Source organism: Arachis hypogaea, chromosome 16 (assembly GCF_003086295.3).
Source record: "Arachis hypogaea cultivar Tifrunner chromosome 16, arahy.Tifrunner.gnm2.J5K5, whole genome shotgun sequence".
Lineage (NCBI taxonomy): Eukaryota > Viridiplantae > Streptophyta > Magnoliopsida > Fabales > Fabaceae > Arachis > Arachis hypogaea.
Window position 1 is genome coordinate 131033250 of NC_092051.1, and position 19045 is coordinate 131052294.

General features: G+C 44.2%; 1 protein-coding gene across 1 annotated transcript; it reads left to right on the forward strand.

Annotated features, from left to right (window-relative positions):
- Positions 1-13063: 13063 nt before the first annotated feature.
- Positions 13064-18108, forward strand: LOC140180234 (uncharacterized). The gene is made up of 3 exons (XM_072220686.1): positions 13064-16019; positions 16172-17352; positions 17599-18108. The coding sequence occupies exons 1-3, from the start codon at positions 13064-13066 to the stop codon at positions 18106-18108; spliced, it is 4647 nt and encodes a 1548-aa protein (XP_072076787.1).
- The last annotated feature ends 937 nt before the right edge of the window (positions 18109-19045 follow it).

Consider the following 19045-nt stretch of genomic DNA (forward strand, 5'->3'; position numbering starts at 1 on the left):
GAGATGGCAGACAGTTCAAGAAAACAGGCTTATGGACAAGTAGAGGACGTGTTAGTAAAGGTTGAAGGCCTTTACATCCCTGCTGATTTCATAGTCCTGGATACTAGAAAGGAAGAGGATGAATCCATCATCCTAGGAAGACCTTTCCTGGCCACAGCAAGAGCTGTGATTGATGTTGACAGAGGTGAACTAGTCCTTCAATGGAATGAGGACTCCCTTGTGTTTAAAACTCAAGGATCTCCCTCTGCAACCATGGAGAGGAAGCATGAAAAGTTTCTCTCAAAGCAGAGTCAACCCAAGCCCCCACAGTCAAACTTTAAGTTTGGTGTTGGGAGGCCACAACCAAACTCTAAGTTTGGTGTTGAACTCCCATATCCAAACTCTAAGTTTGGTGTTGGAGAGTTTCGACAAAGCTCTGCACATCTGTGAGGCTCCATGAGAGCCCACTGTCAAGCTATTGACATTAAAGAAGCGCTTGTTGGGAGGCAACCCAATTTTTATTTATCTAACTATATTTTTCTTAGTTATATGTCTTTATAGGTTCATGATCATGTGGAGTCACAAAATAAATATAAGAATTGAAAACGGAATCAAAAACAGCAGAAGAAAAATCACACCCTGGAGGAGCATCTATCTGGCGTTCAGCGCCAGAACAGAGCATGGTTCTGGCGCTGAACGCCCAAAATGGGCAGCTTCTGGGCGCTGAACGCCAGAACAGGCATGGTTCTGGCGTTCAACGCCAGAAATGGCACACAAATGGGCGCTGAACGCCCAAAATGGCCACCAACCTGGCGCTGAACGCCCAGAGTTGTATGCAAAGGCATTTTTACATGCCTAATGGGTGCAGGGATGTAAATCCTTGAACACCTCAGGATCTGTGGACCCCACAGGATCATCTCAGGATCTGTGGACCCCACAGGATCCCCACCTACCTCCACTCACTTCTTCTCACCACTCTCTTTCACACAACCCCATAAACACTCTTCTCCAAAACCCTTCACCTATCACCTCTATCCCTCTTCCCCATTAAACCTTCACCACTCACATCCACCCACTCTTCCCAATAAACCTACCTCATAAACTCCACCTACCTTCAAAAATTCAAAACCAATTTCCCACCCAAACCCACCCATATGGCCAAAACCAATACCCCCCTTCCCTATATAAAGCCCTCCATTCTTCATCAAATTCACACAACACACCCCTCTATACCTTTCTTGGCCGAAACACTTCCTACTCTCCCTCTCCTCCATTTCTTATTCTTCTTATTCTATTTTTTCTTTTATTGCTCGAGGGCGAGCAAAATTCTAAGTTTGGTATGGTAAAAGCATAAGCTTTTTGTTTTTCCATTACCATTGATGGCACCTAAGACCGGAGAATCCTTTAGAAAGGGGAAAGGGAAGACGAAAGCTTCCACCTCCGAGTCATGGGAGATGGAAAGGTTCATCTCCAAAGCCCATCAAGACCACTTCTATGATGTTGTGGCCAAGAAGAAGGTGATCCCTGAGGTCCCTTTCAAACTCAAAAGAAATGAGTATCCGAAGATCCGACATGAAATTCAAAGAAGAGGTTGGGAAGTTCTAACAAATCCCATCCAACAAGTCGGCATCCTAATGGTTCAAGAGTTATATGCTAATGCATGGATCACAAAGAACCATGATCAAAGTAAGAACCCGGATCCAAAGAACTATGTTACAATGGTTCGGGGAAATACTTAGATTTTAGTCCGGAGAATGTGAGGTTGGCGTTTAACTTGCCCATAATGCAAGGAGATGAACGCCCCTACACTAGAAGGGTCAACTTTAATCAAAGGTTGGACCAAGTCCTTATGGACATATGCGTGGAAGGAGCTCAATGGAAGATTGACTCCAAAGGCAAGCCGGTTCAACTAAGAAGATTGGACCTCAAGCCTGTAGCTAGAGGATGGTTGGAGTTCATTCAATGCTCAATCATCCCCACTAGCAACCGGTCGGAAGTTACTATAGACCGGGCCATCATGATCCATAGCATCATGATTGGAGAAGAGGTGGAAGTTCATGAGATTATACATCAAGAACTCTACAAGGTGGCTGACAAGTCCTCCACTATGGCAAGGTTAGCCTTTCCTCACCTCATTTGCCACCTATGCAATTTGGCTGGGATTGACATGGAGGGAGATATCCTCATTAAAGAGGACAAGCCCATCACTAAGAAGAAGATGGAGCAAACAAGAGAGCCCATCCATGGAGCTCAAGAGGCGTATGAAGCTCATCACCATGAGATCCTGGAAATGCCTCAAATGCACTTTCCTCCACAAAACTATTGGGAGCAAATCAACACCTCCCTAGGAGAATTGAGTTCCAATATGGGACAACTAAGGGTGGAACATCAAGAGCACTCCATCATGCTTCATGAAATAAGAGAAGATCAAAAAGCAATGAGGGAGGAGCAACAAAGACAAGGAAGAGACATAGAAGAGCTCAAGGACATCATTGGTTCCTCAAGAAGGAAACATCACCATCACTAAGGTGGATTCATTCCTTGTTCTTCTTTCTTCTGTTTTTCGTTTTCTATGTTATGTGCCTATCTATGTTTGTGTCTTCATTACATGATCATTAGTAGTAGTAACTATGTCTTAAAGTTATAAATGTCCTATGACTCCATCACCTCTCTTAAATGAAAAATGTTTTAATTCAAAAGAACAAGAAGTACATGAGTTTCGAATTTATCCTTGAACTTAGCTTAATTATATTGATGTGGTGACAATGCTTCTTGCTTTCTGAATGTATGCTTGAACAGTGCATATGTCTTTTGAAGTTGTTGTTTAAGAATGTTAAATATGTTGGCTCTTGAAAGAATGATGACTAGGAGACATGTTATTTGATAATCTGAAAAATCATAAAAATGATTCTTGAAGCAAGAAAAAGCAGCAAAGAACAAAGCTTGCAGAAAAAAAAAAAAACATAGGCGAAAAAAAAATAGAAAGAAAAAGAAAAAGCAAGCAGAAAAAGCCAAAAGCTCTTAAAACCAAGAGGCAAGAGCAAAAAGCCAATAACCCTTAAAACCAAAAGGCAAGGGAAAATAAAAAGGATCCCAAGGCTTTGAGCATCAGTGGATAGGAGGGCCTAAAGGAATAAAATCCTGGTCTAAGCGGCTAAATCAAGCTGTCCCTAACCATGTGCTTGTGGCGTGTAGGTGTCAAGTGAAAACTTGAGACTGAGCGGTTAAAGTCAAGGTCCAAAGCAAAAAAAGAGTGTGCTTAAGAACCCTGGACACCTCTAATTGGGGACTTTAGCAAAGTTGAGTCACAATCTGAAAAGGTTCACCCAATTATGTGTCTGTGGCATTTATGTATCCGGTGGTAATACTGGAAAACAAAGTGCTTAGGGCCACGGCCAAGACTCATAAAGAAGCTGTGTTCAAGAATCATCATACTGAACTAGGAGAGTCAATAACACTATTCAAAATCTGAAGTTCCTATAGATGCCAATCATTCTGAACCTCAATGGATAAAGTGAGATGCCAAAACTATTCAAGAGGCAAAAAGCTATAAGTCCCGCTCATTTGATTGGAGCTATGTTTTATTGATAGTTTGGAATTTATAGTATATTCTCTTCTTTTATCCTATTTGATTTTAAGTTGCTTGGGGACAAGCAACAATTTAAGTTTGGTGTTGTGATGAGCGGATAATTTATACGCTTTTTGGCATTGTTTTTAGTATATTTTTAGTAGGATCTAGTTACTTTTAGGGATGTTTTCATTAGTTTTTATGTTAAATTCACATTTCTATACTTTACTATGAGTTTGTGTGTTTTTCTGTGATTTCAGGTAATTTCTGGCTGAAATTGAGGGACTTGAGCAGAAATCAGATTCAGAGGTTGAAGAAGGACTGCTGATGCTGTTGGATTCTGACCTTCCTGCACTCAAAGTGGATTTTCTGGAGCTACAGAACTCGAAATGGCGCCCTTCCAATTGCGTTGGAAAGTAGACATCTAGGGCTTTCCAGCAATATATAATAGTCCATACTTTGGCCAAGAATAGATGACGTAAACTGGCGTTCAACGCCAGCTTTCTACCCAAATCTGGCATCCAGCGCCAGAAAAGGATCCAAAACCAGAGTTGAACACCAGAAATAGATCAAAACCTGGCGTTCAACTCCACAAATGACCTCAGCACGTGCAACACTCAAGCTCAGCCCAAACACACACCAAGTGGGCCCAGGAAGTGGATTTATGCATCAATTACTTACTCATGTAAACCCTAGTAGCTAGTTTATTATAAATAGGACCTCTTACTATTGTATTAGACATCTTTGGTCTCAGTTTTAATCCATTGTTCATCTTAGGAGACTATTGATCACATTTTAGGGGGCTGGCCATCTCGGCCATGCCTGGACCTTTCACTTATGTATTTTCAACGGTAGAGTTTCTACACTCCATAGATTAAGGTGTGGAGCTCTGCTGTCCCTCAAAGATTAATGCAAAGTACTACTGTTTTCTATTCAATTCATCTTATTTCGCTTCTAAGATATCCATTCGCACCCAAGAACGTGATGAAGGTGATGATTATGTGTGACGCTCATCACCATTCTCCCCTATGAACACGTGCCTGACAAACACTTCCGTTCTACATGAAATAAGCTAGAATGAATATCTCTTAGATCTCCTAACCAGAATCTTCGTGGCGTAAGCTAGAATGATGGCGGCATTCAAGAGAATCCGGAAAGTCTAAACCTTGTCTGTGGTATTCCGAGTAGGATTCAATGAATGAATGACTGTGACGAGCTCCAAACTCGCGATTGCAGGGCGTTAGTGACAGACGCAAAAGGATAGTAAATCCTATTCCAGCATGATCGAGAACCGACAGATGAATAGCCGTGCCGTGACAGAGTGCGTGAGCATATTATTCCCTGAGAGGATAAGATGAAGCCATTGACAAGGGTGATGCCTCCAGACGATTAGCCGTGTCGTGACAGGGCATTGGATCATTTTCCCGAGAGATGACCGAAAGTAGCCATTGACAGTGGTGATGTATCACATAAAGCCAGCCATGGAAAGGAGTAAGACTGATTGGATGAAGATAGCAGGAAAGCAGAGGTTCAGAGGAACGAAAAGCATCTCCATTCGCTTATCTGAAATTCCTACCAATGATTTACATAAGTACCTCTATCCCTATTCTATTATTTATTATTCGAAAACTCCATAATTATTTTATATCCGCCTGATTGAGATTTACAAGGTGACCATAGCTTGCTTCATACCAACAATCTCCGTGGGATTCGACCCTTACTCACGTAAGGTATTACTTGGACGACCCAGTGCACTTGCTGGTTAGTTGTATCGAAGTTGTGAACCATGGTATTGGCACCATGTTCTTGGCGCCATTACCAGGGAAAGAAAGAGCCATGAATTTTACATAATTAAAGTGTAATCATGATAACGCGTACCAAGTTGCTCACGTTGCGAGGGATTGTTTGAGCCTGGACATCACAATTTCGTGCACCACGGGGTATGTGGCAGATCTTATATTCCCCAAGTTGTTCGAGCTGTTCTTTGGTTATATCCAAATACTTTTTCATGGTGGGATCTTTGGCTTGGTAACTCCCTGTTATCTGTGAAGTGACTACTTGTGAGTCGCTAAAGATGTTGAGTTTTTGAGCTCCAACCTCCTTAGCCAGCTTCAAACCAGCTAGTAACGCTTCATATTCTGCCTGGTTGTTTGAGGCCGGGAACCCAAATTTGAGGGAAAGCTCAACTTGGGTTCCTTGGTTGCTTTCTATTATCACATCTGCGCCACTTCCAGTCTTATTTGAAGACTCGTCCACGTAGAGATTCCATTCTGTGGGGGGTTTCTAGGGTATCTGTGAATTCTGCAATGAAGTCGGCCAAGTATTGTGATTTGATGGCTATCCGAACTTCGTATTGGAGGTCAAACTCAGATAACTCGACTGCCCATTGTAAAATTTTGCCTGCTAGATCTGTTTTCTACAGTATCCCCTTTATGGGCTGGTTGGTCCGAACCTTAATGGTGTGGGCCTGGAAGTATCTGCGAAGTCATCAAGATGTCAGTATGAGAGTGTAGGCAAACTTTTCTATTTTTTGGTAGTTTAGCTCGGATCCCTGCAGCGCTTTACTGATGAAATATACAGGATGTTGTCCTTTGTCGTCCTCTCGAACTAGTGCTGAGGCTACTGCCTGACTTCCTACTGCAAGGTATAATACGAGTGGTTCTTCCTCTCGTGGTCGAGTTAGGATAGGCAGTCGTCCCAGGAAGTTTTTGAAATCCTGGAAGGCTTGCTCGCATTCTGTTGTCCATTCAAACTTCTTTCCTTTCCTTAAAGTGGCATAGAAGGGGAGAGATCTTATTGCTGATCCTGCTAAGAATCTGGATAAGGCTGCCAATCTCCCGTTGAGTTGTTGTACCTCTCTAACACAAGTCAGGCTCTTCATGTTGAATATAGCCTGGAATTTGTCTGGATTTGCTTCAATTCCTCTTTGTGTGAGCATGAAACCTATGAATTTGCCCGCTTCTACTGCAAAGGTGCACTTTGTGGGATTGAGTCGCATGTCATGCTTCCTTATAGTGTCGAACACTTGGGCCAGGTCGGACAATAATGTTTCTTCGCTTTGTGTCTTTATTAACATGTCGTCCACGTAGACTTCCCGCATTCTTGATGCCAAAAGGCATCACAATGTAGCAGTAATTTGCTTTTGGCGTTAAAAATGAGGTCTTTTCTTGATCTGGTGGATACATGGGAATTTGGTTGTATCCGGAATATGCATCCATAAACGAGAGGTATCTATATCCGGAGGAAGCATCTACCAGGGCGTCGATACTTGGGAGTGGGTAAGGATCTTTTGGGCAGGCTTTGTTGAGGTCGGTGTAGTCGGTGCACATTTGGCACTTCCCATTTGATTTTTTCACCAAGACGACGTTAGCTAGCCATAGTGGGTACTTGACTTCTCTTATAAATCCTGCCTCCAGTAGTGCTTGTACCTGTTCTTCCATAGCTTGGGATCGTTCTGGCCCAAGTTTTCTTCGTCTCTGCTGTACCGGCCGAGATTCTGGATAGACCGCCAACTTGTGACTCATTAGCTTGGGGTCTATGCCTGGCATGTCTGCAGCTTTCCATGCGAAGAGATCGACATTATCTCGTAAGAAATGTACTAGTAATTCTTTTGTGTCTCCCTTCAGGATCGTGCCAATATTAGTTGTTTTGTCTGAGGTATCCCCGATCTGAACTTTCTCTATTTCTCCTTCGGGTTGTGGACGGAGTTCTTCACGTCTCTGAACTCCACCAAGCTCAATTGTATGGAACTCTTCTCCTCTACCTCTGAGGTTTAGACTTTCGTTATAACAGCGGCGTACCATCTTTTGATCTGCTTTTATCGTAGCTATCCCTTCTGTAGTTGGGAATTTCATGCATAGATGTGGAGTCGAGACTATTGCGCCGAGTTGATTTAATGTTGTCCGACCTATTAGGGCATTGTAGGCTGAACTCACGTTGACCACAATGTAGTCTATCTTGAGTGTTCTGGATTGGTTCCCTTTTCCGAAGGTTGTGTGTAGCGACACGTATCCCAGTGGTTGTACTGGGGTATCTCCCAGTCCGAACAGGCTGTTCGGGTATGCTCTAAGCTCTTTTTCTTCTAGGCCGAGTTTGTCGAAGGCAGTTTTGAATAAGATGTCGGCAGAACTCCCTTGGTCTATTAATGTGCGGTGGAGGTTAGCGTTTGCTAGTATGATGGTGATGACCATGGGATCATCGTGTCCTGAGATGATACCGGATGTGTCTTCTTTGGTGAACGTGATTACAGGGATGTCGGGTGCTTCCTCCTTCCCTTCAACATGATATACTTCTTTGAGGTATCTTTTGCAGGATGATTTGGAGATTTCACCTCCTGCAAATCCTTCGTGTATCATATGGACATGTCTTTCTGGCGTATGAGGTGATCGCTCAACTCATCTGACGTCTTCATCTCTTCGTCTTTTTCTTTGTTCATCATCTCGGGTGGCTAGATACCGATTTAGTTTTCCTTTCCTTACTAACTTTTCTATGATATTTTTTAAGTCGAAGCACTCGTTGGTGGAATGTCCTCGGACCTGATGATATTCACAGTACTCGTTCTGATTTCCTCCTCCTTTTTTGCCTTTGAGTGGTCGAGCTGGGGGTATCTTTTCTGTGTTACAAACTTCTTTGTAAATATCCACAAGGGACACCCGAAGAGGGGTGTAATTATGATACTTTTTTATTTTTTTGCCCATTCGATCTTCCTTCTTCTTGGATTCTCTATCTTTATCTCGGTAGGTGAAACCGGATTTCGAGGCTTCTCCAAGTCGAGAATTTTCTTCCATGTTGATGTACTTCTCTGCCCGCTCCTGTACCTCGTCTAGGGATGTGGGATATTTCTTTGATATAGATTGGCTGAAGGGTCCTTCTCATAGGCCATTGATGAGGCCCATGACGGCAGCCTCTGTTGGTAAGCTTTGTATGTCTAGGCACGTTTTGTTGAATCTTTCCATGTAGTTGCGGAGACTTTTCCGATCTCCTTGCTTGATACCTAGTAGACTGGGGACGTGCTTAGCCTTGTCTTTTTGGATGGAGAATCTGGCCAGGAATTTTTTGGCCAGGTCCTCAAAGTTGGATATGGACTTTGGAGGTAGGTTGTCGAACCATCTAATTGTTGTCTTCGTGAGAGTCGTTGGAAAAGCTTTGCAGCAAACAGCGTCTGAGGCGTCAGTGAGGTACATTCTGCTTCTGAAGTTGCTGAGGTGATGGTTGGGATCTGTAGTGCCATCATACAAAGTCATATCTCTTTGGGGATTTTAGTCTTCATGATTTCCCTAGTGAATGGATCCTGATCTTTGCGAGAGTTGTCTTCAGGGGTGGTCCGGGTACATGAGATCTTTTCTGAAAGTTCAGATTTCTCCGAAAGATCAGTAAAGGGAACACCTCTGATATATCATCAAGCATCTCAATCCTCATTATTATTATGTCATCCTTAAGCTAGAACCTCCTCTGAGGCAAGCTCGATAATGCAATCGCGAATAACCTAGTTTTTGAACCGTATCGGTTGGCAGTTTTGATTCTGATTTTTGTAAATAGTCTCTGTTTGACGAACCAGACTCGATTCATGAGAGGAGAGAGATAATAGTATAATATTATCATTATATTAGTATTAGAAAATTCTTGAATGATATTATAAGGTTACCTGGTCTATTTTTGTTAAAAATAGAAAATCGGTTTAACCGGGTTTACAGTTTACTGGTGCAGCTTAGTACTAGCACTCTCTGATGAATTTAGCAATGCTAAGGCCTCATTATACATGTTCTATTCTCATAATAAATATGTTACTAGTGTTATTTATGCTAGTAGCTCAGAAAATAATTTTTAGAGATGTTTTTACGAGTGTTTCGATACACCTAGTTTTAGTAGTTGTACACCAGAGATATTTTAATATTATTTTAATCCACCTCCAAGCCAACCAATCACAACTCACCTTACACCTCCAAGACCTCCAAGGCTGTCTCATTTCATCATTTTGGCCGAAAATAACAAGAGAGAAAAGAGAGAAACTTTCATGAACACTTAATCTTCAAAGCTTGATTTCTTCTAAACTAAAACTAAAATCAAAACTCCGATTTCACCAAAATGATCCTCTCTTCTTCCTCTACATAACCATGTAACTTATCAAGGATGGAAATAAGGTGAGATAGCTGTTCCTTTCCCCTTTCAATTCGGTTTTCAAGGAAACATGCTTAAACAAGTGTTTTCTTGATGTTCTTCCTTAGATCTCTTGCTTAGCTTGACTTGTGGACCAAAGATCTTTGATTTCCTGCACGTTTAAGGTGAGGATAACCTTCCTAAGATGCTGCTGAAGTTCGTTTAGTTGATGGTTTAGAGTTTTAAAGTTGTTCTTGATGTGTTTTAGGAGGAAAAAGTGCTTTAAGAACACTTCAAAGAGTAACCGGATTTGGAGCAGCAAATCAAGGTAGGGTGTCATGAAATTAATCTTGAATATTTGTGTTTGAGTTGTGTGAATGTTGTATGATTTGGCTGTGCTAAAAATTGGTTGCATATATGATTGATTCTTGGTGAAAATTTGGTGAAATTTTGATGAAATTTGATGAAATTCAAGCTATGAATGTATGTTCTTGTGGCTGCTGGAAAACGAAAACCTAGACCCTAAATTGGGGTTCAATTTGTGTTAAAATCATGTAGAAAATATGGGATTTTAGTGGCTGGGAATTTGTTTTGAATTTTGGTAAAAATCGGTTGCTAAAAAGACTAAAAAACGGGTAAAAACAGAGAAAGAATTTGAAGAATATACGAAGAACATGAAGAACACTTTGAGTGTGGTGAAGAACATTGAAGAACACCTTTTAGATCTTAGAAAGGGCAAGGAAGTAAATATTTTGGTGTTTGAGGGGTTATTTTGTAATTTCTGAAAGTTAGGGTGGTTAAAGTAGAAATATTAAAAGTTACCGGGGTAAAAAGTTAATTTTAAAGGTTAAAAGGTAAAGGCAAGGTAATTTTCGAAAATTTAATAATAAAATAATACGAAAAAGACAGTTTTCTGTAAAAGCTTTAGAAAGACAACTTTAAGTGCAGAATCTCATAATTACCTTCATAAAACACTTAGGGAGTGGTAATAACATGTTAGTGAGGCAAAGATAAATAAAAGATAAAAAATTAAAGAAAAGATAAAAACCAAAGAAAAAGTCTGTAAAATTTTTACGATAGAAAAACAGACAGAGACTAGTGAACGAACTAGGGCAACTTAGTTAGTACTTGAGTTGCAACTAGGGTTAGGTATAATATGAAAAGTTAAACTGTTTTATTATAGACTTAATGAACCTATACTTGGGACAAACTAACTATTCATACCGAAATTTACATAAGCTTTAAATACATACGTTAAGCAGAAAAATTAGAGAAGAGTAGAGAAACACAGAACAGAGTAACCAGAGTAAAGTAAAGAGATAAGGAGAAAAAGAGTAATATAGATACAGATGAAAAGAGTAATCAGAGAAGAGAAAAGAGATACAGAGAACAGAGTAATTAAAATAGAGTAAAGAGATACAGAGAAAAGAGAAACCAGAACAGAGTAAAGAGATATAAAGAGAAGAGTAATATAATAAAGATATATATATATATATATATATATATATATATATATATATATTAGTTGCTTGATGCAACCAGAGCTATATTCAATATATATTAGTTGCTTAATGCAACCCAGATCCTCTGTAGGAAAACTAAGTTACCTACAGCCATTTTCTGCTTCCCCAGAGCAGAGCAGAGTATATATATATATATATATATATATATATATATATATATATATATATATATATATATATATATATATATATATATTTTCCTGCAGTAAGCAGAGGCTGTCTCAAATGAGCGGCTATTATTATATGCGCATTTATTTAGGAACGGAAAATCGTATCCGGGAAATCGGGATTACTCGTGACCGGATAAATGTCGGAATTGCGGGCAGCCAACCGACACATGAGCTCATGGCCTGCGCTAGGGCTAGACATGCATCATTCTTGTCTGTGCATCATTCTCTGTTGCATTCCTTTCTGTGTGTGATCTACTTCTTTATGTTTGTCTGTTTGTATGCTATTTCTGTGTTTTATTTTCTTGTATTCTTTTGTTTGTGTTCTGCTTTCTGTTGTCTCTACTTTATCTTTCTATCTTTATCTTCTGTTTACTGCTTCGCTATATTATGTTATTCGTCTACTAATCGACCCCAAATAAATGAACGTAACTAATAACCCCGGCCCTACTAAGAACTCCCCAGTTCTTACCCCTTCTCTCTCCCTTCCCCCTTCAGATGGAAGTAAGAGTACCTTACCATAGTTCGCTGATGACCGTTCGCAAGAAGAGGATTCTGCTCTAGATAGTCTTCTGAGTCTAGGGTGAATATCGTTCTCTGTTTATATGTATATACTGTGAAACCAGCCAACGTCTGCACCCCGTTCGTATGCGCACTTTAACCTAAATCCTGTGTACGAGATTCCTGTTGTGTGGCTACTTCATGAGGTACCAGAGAGACGTCCTATGGAAAAGTCTGATCGTGCAGAGGAGTAGCAGATGATGTTCTATCTTTTGATGACATTCCACCTGACTTGAGTTGTGAAGACTTAGAACGTACTTTCCCTCGCTTTAGTAGTTTAGAGGGACTAGGTGAGTATAGAATCTAGGCTAGCCTAGGTGCCAGCTTAGAGACCTCTTGAACAGGTCAGGACCTGGGATGTTGTATGTATGTATATGTATATAGTTATTATCTAGCTATATCTAGGGGTGTTCTAACTAAAGGTCTATACTCTAATAGAGGCTGGATAACTGAATGTTGCTAGCTACTCGTGATGTATTTATGTGTGGTTGTTTATAACTGTTTTATCTGTTATTACTTGTGAATTGATTATGAGTGATTCCGTCTACTAATCCAAACATTTTCAAAAAAAAAAAATACACCTCGCAAATTAACTACGCTTTTAACAACGAATCAAGCTCATATGATAAATAATAGATAATAATTAGGAAGACAAATTGGTAGCGCTCAGTTTCCGGTATGATCTAGACATATTAAAAATTGGGTCATTACAATTTGGTATTTGTTACGGCCCGGCCCAAACCCTCTACGGGTTGGCCCGACCCAAGCGCCACCCGACCCTAACAATCAGGGGCAAGGCGCCCCACAGCCGACCCGGACGCGCGTCCCTGACAGCTCACCTACAGCTGTGAGGAGAACGCCTCGGAGAAAGTGGGCCTGTCCTTGCAGGGCCCACCTCTGCACAGTATATAAGGGGAAGGTTTTTACCCTTCCCCCGAGGTACGTCACATGACTCTACCCTCTTTTTTCGCCTGCACACTTCACTGACTTGCGCGTCGGAGTGTCTTTGTAGGTGACACCCCCTTCCACATCTGAAGAGCTCGGGACCTCGCTTACCCCCCAATCCGGAGACGAACGTCCAGTCGATTCCCCCTTGTTGACCGGGATATTCACCCGACCCATACGGCATCCGACCTATCAAACATTGGCGCCGTCTGTGGGGATCGTCGATGGACTTCGTACTAGTCCAAACTGGAACAAACCACGAGGCCGAGCCTGGAGAGGATGCCATCGCGACTGCTTCCCAGCAACATCCAAGATCCCCTCCGAGGCACACAACACAATCCCGCGAGAGACACCCCTTCTGGGGAACTGGCGACAACCACGCTAGAATAATGCAAGAACTATGCCACAGGATGCAAGACTTGGAACGCCGGCTAGCAGACAGAGAGCGCGACCAACACACCCCAGAACAAAGCCACTCCCGCTCTCACTCTAGGAGCCACTCTAGACGCACGCCCAGCCCCCAGGCTGAATCCGAGAGCGCTGGGGAAAGAGGATGCGCGAGAAGACGCCATGACCCCGTCATATATGCTAGATGCGAAAGGCGGCGTACTACAGATCGAGGATCCGAAGACGCTCGTCGGGAAGACGATGAAGGAAGAGCGACGAGAACACGGGGACCCGTGATAATGGGGGCGACCCCATTTCATCGTTCCATACTCGAGGTCCGACTGCCAAAACATTTTGACAAGCCAACGGACATGAGGTACGACAGAATGCAAGACCCGCTGGAACATCTCACGGCCTTTGAGGCCAGAATGAACCTTGAAGGAGTGGGTGATGAGGTAAGGTGTCGCGCCTTTCCGGTCACCCTAGTGGGACCTGCAATACGGTGGTTCAATAACCTCCCACAGGGCTCGGTGACCGGCTTCGCGGACATCAGCCATGCCTTCTTAGCCCAATTCACGACCAGAATTGCAAAGGCGAAGCACCCAATCAACCTGCTCGGGGTGACTCAGCGACCCGGCGAGTCGACCAGGAAATACCTAGATAGATTCAACGGTGAGTGCCTGGAAATCAACGGGCTGACGGACTCAGTCGCAAGTTTGTGCTTAACGAACGGACTCCTGAACGAGGACTTCAGAAAGCACCTTACCACGAAACCAGTGTGGAGTATGCAAGAAATCCAAGATCGGCACCGCGGAAGCAGGGAAGGTCAAAGGGAACATGCCAGAGACGACGGCCCGAGCAAGGCACCCAAACCATTTCCTCGTGTCGGGAAATTCACCAACTACACTATCCTCACTGCGCCGATCATGGAAGTTTATCAACAAATTGCCGGAAAAGGGATCTTGTCGAAGCCCCGACCACTGAAGGAACGAACAGGGGGAAACCGAAGCTTCTACTGTGATTATAACAAGGGCTATGGGCATAAAATCCAAGACTGCTTCGATCTAAAGGACGCCCTGGAGCAGGCCATCAAGGATGGAAAGCTAGCCGAATTTTCCCACCTTATTAGGGAGCCGAGGCGACGGAATCGCGACCACGATGGTGAGGATGGGACTAGGGCACCGAAGCGACGCCAAGAACCGGATGACGACGACCGGGGCCTCACCATAGTAAACGTGGTAACAGCCAGGAATGCAGCACCTAGGTCAAGGTCGGCACACAGGAAAGACGCTAAAGTCCTGGCAGTCTCCTCATCTTCCACGCGAAGCACTAGGAAGCTACCACCCATTTCGTTCGGCCCGGAAGATCAGTGGTTCGACGAGGTCGGAGAGAGTCCCCCCATGGTCATAACGGCCAGAGTAGGAACCGGTCTTGTCAAACAAATCCTTGTAGATACAGGGGTAGACTCGAACATCATGTTCCGCAATGTGTTCGATGCTTTGGGCCTAAGGGACGCCGACCTACAGACGCACCAGCACGGCGTCGTAGGGCTCGGGGACCATTTCATCAAGCTGGATGGCATAATCACCCTGTCGATCTCATTGGGACAAGGCCAGGCGAGAAGAACAGTAATGGCCGAATTTGTGATCCTACGAGACTCCACCGCCTACAACATCATCCTGGGGAGAAAGACAATCAACGACCTAGGAGGAGTCATCAGCACGAGGATGTTAGTGATGAAGTTCATAACTGAAGAAGGGTCAGTAGGGTCTGTGAGGGGAGACCTGGAAACGGCGGTCACCAGCGACAATGCCAGTCTCTCGTTGAGAAAAAAGTCTAAAGAGGCATCGGGGGTATTTCTCGCCGACCTGGATGCCAGAGTTGACGACAAACCAAGACCCGAACTCGAAGGGGACCTGGAGAAGTTTAGGGTCGGAAACTCGGAGGAAAAATTCACGTTCGTGAATAGGAACCTCCCCCATGAGTTAAAAGAACCTTTGATGGAAATGATCAGAGCCAATGGCAATTTGTTTGCCTGGACACCTGTCGACATGCCAGGCATAGAATCCGGACTCATGTCACACCGCCTAGCCATTAAACCGGAAGCCAAACCAATGGCCCAAAGAAGAAGAAAAATGTCTCAGGAGAGGGCAGAGGAAGTGGCCAGGCAAACGGCCAGCTTCCTTGAGGCAGGGTTTATTCGGAAACTAGACTATTCTACCTGGTTGTCAAATGTGGTCCTGGTGAAAAAGCACATTGGGAGATGGAGGATGTGTGTAGACTACTCCGATCTCAACAAGGCGTGTCCCAAGGACTGCTATCCTCTCCCCAACATTGATGCACTCGTTGACCCGGCCGCGGGGTACCGATATCTGAGCTTTATGGATGCCTACTCGGGCTACAACCAGATACCGATGCACCGATCAGACGAGGATAAAACGGCGTTCATAACGCCAGGAGGGACCTACTGCTACAAAGTGATGCCTTTTGGCCTGAAAAACGCGGGGGCGACATACCAGAGGCTGATAAACAAAATATTCAGCAACCTCATCGGCGAGATGGTGGAAGTTTACGTGGATGATATCCTCGCAAAGACCACCTGCCCTGACGATCTCATAAGCGACCTGGAGAACGTCTTCGCATCCCTCCGACAACATGGCATGAGGCTCAACCCGCTTAAGTGCGCTTTTGCCATGGAGGCCAGAAAGTTCCTAGGATTCATGATAACCCAGAGGGGAGTGGATGCCAACCCTGAAAAGTGCCAAGCAATACTCCAGATGAGGAGTCCGGGCTGTATCAAAGACGTTTAGCGGCTGATGGGAAGGCTCACAGTGTTGTCCCGTTTCCTCGGTGCATCGGCAGCAAAGGCCCTACCTTTTTTCGCTTTGATGAAGAAGGGAATAGCATTTGAGTGGACCCCTGCGTGCGAAGAAGCTTTCAACTAGTGCTCGGGAAGCCCAAGACCGGAGAACCACTTTATCTGTACCTAGCCATAACAGAAGGAGCGCTTGCAGCGGTGTTGGTGCGTGAAGAAGGGAAAGCCCAGCAACCAATCTACTTTGTGAGTAGAGCGCTGCAAGGGGCAGAACTTAGGTACAACAAGCTGGAGAAGCTGGCACTGGCACTCCTGGTCTCCTCCTGCCGATTACGACAATACTTCCAGAGTCACCAGGTAGTCGTTAGAACGGACCAGGGGATTCGTCAGGTGCTCCAAAAACCCGATCTGGCGGGAAGGATGATGACCTGGGCCATCGAACTATCCCAATACGACCTAGGCTACGAGCCCCGACACGCGATTAAGGCGCAAGCAATGGCAGACTTCCTGGTGGAAGTAACTAGGAATCCAACCGAGGACACAGACACACGGTGGAAGCTCCATGTAGACGGAGCCTCCAACCAGACGTCTGGGGGTGCCGGGATCATCTTAGAAAGTCCGGCCGGAGTCATCTATGAACAATCGGTTAAGTTTGAGTTTCCCGTATCGAACAACCAAGCAGAATACGAAGCCCTTCTAGGGGGTTTAGTTCTAGCTCAGGAAGTCGGGGCCAAGAGGCTGGAAGTATGCAGTGACTCGCAAGTCGTCACTTCGCAAGTGAATGGAAGCTACCAAGCTAGAGACTCACTACTACAGAAATACTTAGAGAGGGTCAAAGAGCTGAGCAAACAATTTGAAGAAGTCACGGTCCAACACGTTCCAAGGGAGAGGAACACACGGTCAGACCTCCTATCCAAGCTGGCGAGCACAAAACCCGGAATCGGCAACCGCTCCCTCATCCAAGGCATCACAAAAGAGCCAGCAGTTGCCCTCCACCTGACCAAAATAGGCCCTTCTTGGATAGACTCCATCGTTGACTTCTTGCAAAACGGAAAACTCCCCCAGGACAAAAAGGAAGCCAAAGCGGTAAGAAGGAAGGCCGCCAAATATACGATCATACAGGATCAGCTATTCAAAAAGGGACTCAGCCAACCTTTGCTGAAGTGTCTGCACCCCGACCAGACGGACTACGTGCTCAGAGAAGTCCATAAGGGGTGCTGCGGCCACCATATCGGGGGCAAGGCCCTAGCAAGGAAGCTCATCCGAGCTGGATACTACTGGCCGACAATGATGAATGACTCCAAGGAGTTCGTAAGGAAATGCGCGAAGTGTCAACAAAACACCAACTTCCACAGAGCGCTAGCTTCCTAGCTGAGTTTACTAACGTCCACTCGACCTTTCGCACAGTGGGGAGTCGACCTCTTGGGACCCTTCCTAGTTGGCCCGGGGCAGGTCAAGTACCTCATAGTTGCCATCGACTACTACACCAAATGGATAGAGGCTGAACCGCTCGCTAGCATATCCTCATCCAATTGTAGAAAGTTCATGTGGAGGCAGGTGATAACCCATTTCGGCATCCCGAAGATCGTCATCTCGGATAACGGGACGCAATTCACTGACAAGAAGTTCGCAGAGTTTCTCACCGGCTTAGGGATAAAACAGAAGTTCTCCTCAGTTGAACACCCCCAAACAAACGGGCAAGTGGAGTCTGCAAATAAGATCATCTTACTGGGTCTTAAAAAGTGTTTAGATAGCAAAAAAGGCGCGTGGACCGACGAGCTTGCCTCGGTTCTCTGGTCCTACCGAACAACCGAGCAAAGCTCCACCGGGGAAACCCCCTTCCGCTTAACATATGGGGTCGAAGCAGTGATACCCGTGGAGATCGGTGAGCCAAGTCCGCGGCTACTCCTTGCAGGAGTAGAAGAAGCAGTGGACAAAGACCTGGTAGACGAGGTCAGAGAGATGAACCACTTGTCAGAGGTAGCACTGAAACAGAGGATAGCCTTGCGATACAACACCAAGGTCCTCAGAAGGGAATTTGAGGAAAGAGACCTCGTCCTGCAATGAAACAACATCGGGCCGCCGTCCCCAGGAGAAGGAAAGCTGGCGGCAAACTGGGAAGGCCCCTACAGAATCAAAGAAGTGCTTGGCAAAGGCGCCTACAAGCTGGAAAGACTCGACGGCAAAGAAATTCCGAGAACATGGAATGCAGGTAACCTAAGAAGATTCTACTCGTAGCTTGGGCACACTGGCCAAGCGGCCCGGCGAGCTAGATAGATGTTTACTTTTATCAAGTGTTAATTTCCAGTGATTTACTTTCATTAAACGCCTACCATGTTCATAGAACTATCTAGCTAACGACTACTCTTTACTTGTCTAAATTCTTCCATCTATTATTCCCCGATGCGCATCCCACACCATCGCGTTCTTAAACGGCAACCCGGGACTGATCACCCCGGGATCCAACTGAGCCATAGCCATAATAAACTGCTGTGATAATAAGACCATGACGGTTTCAATCGAGTTACCAACATAATCGGCAAAACGGACACAAACAATAAGTCCACATCGGAAAGACGGTAACAAAAACGGACACACAATAATAAGTCCACACCGGAAAGACGATAACAAAAACGAAAATGCTACCAAGCAAGGCAAGGCAAAGGCAACAACCATAAGCCGACCAGACGACCACTAAGGTAAATCAATAGTTGCAACAAAGTATTCAACAAATCCATACAAAAACCAAAGTTACAAGAGTTCATTTTTGGGGCATGTGATAAACCACTATTTTATGGTTTATATTGTGCTTAATTGTGTGGTTTTATCATGATCCTTACCCACTTATTCATTAAATTAGCATGAAATTATAATTCCTTCCTGAATTTATAACATGTTTGAAAACTGCTTCCTAGAGACTTTAATTATGTAATTTTAATTCTCCTTTATTCCATTCGATGCCGTGATCTGTGTGTTGAGTGTTTCAGACTTTATAGGGCATGAA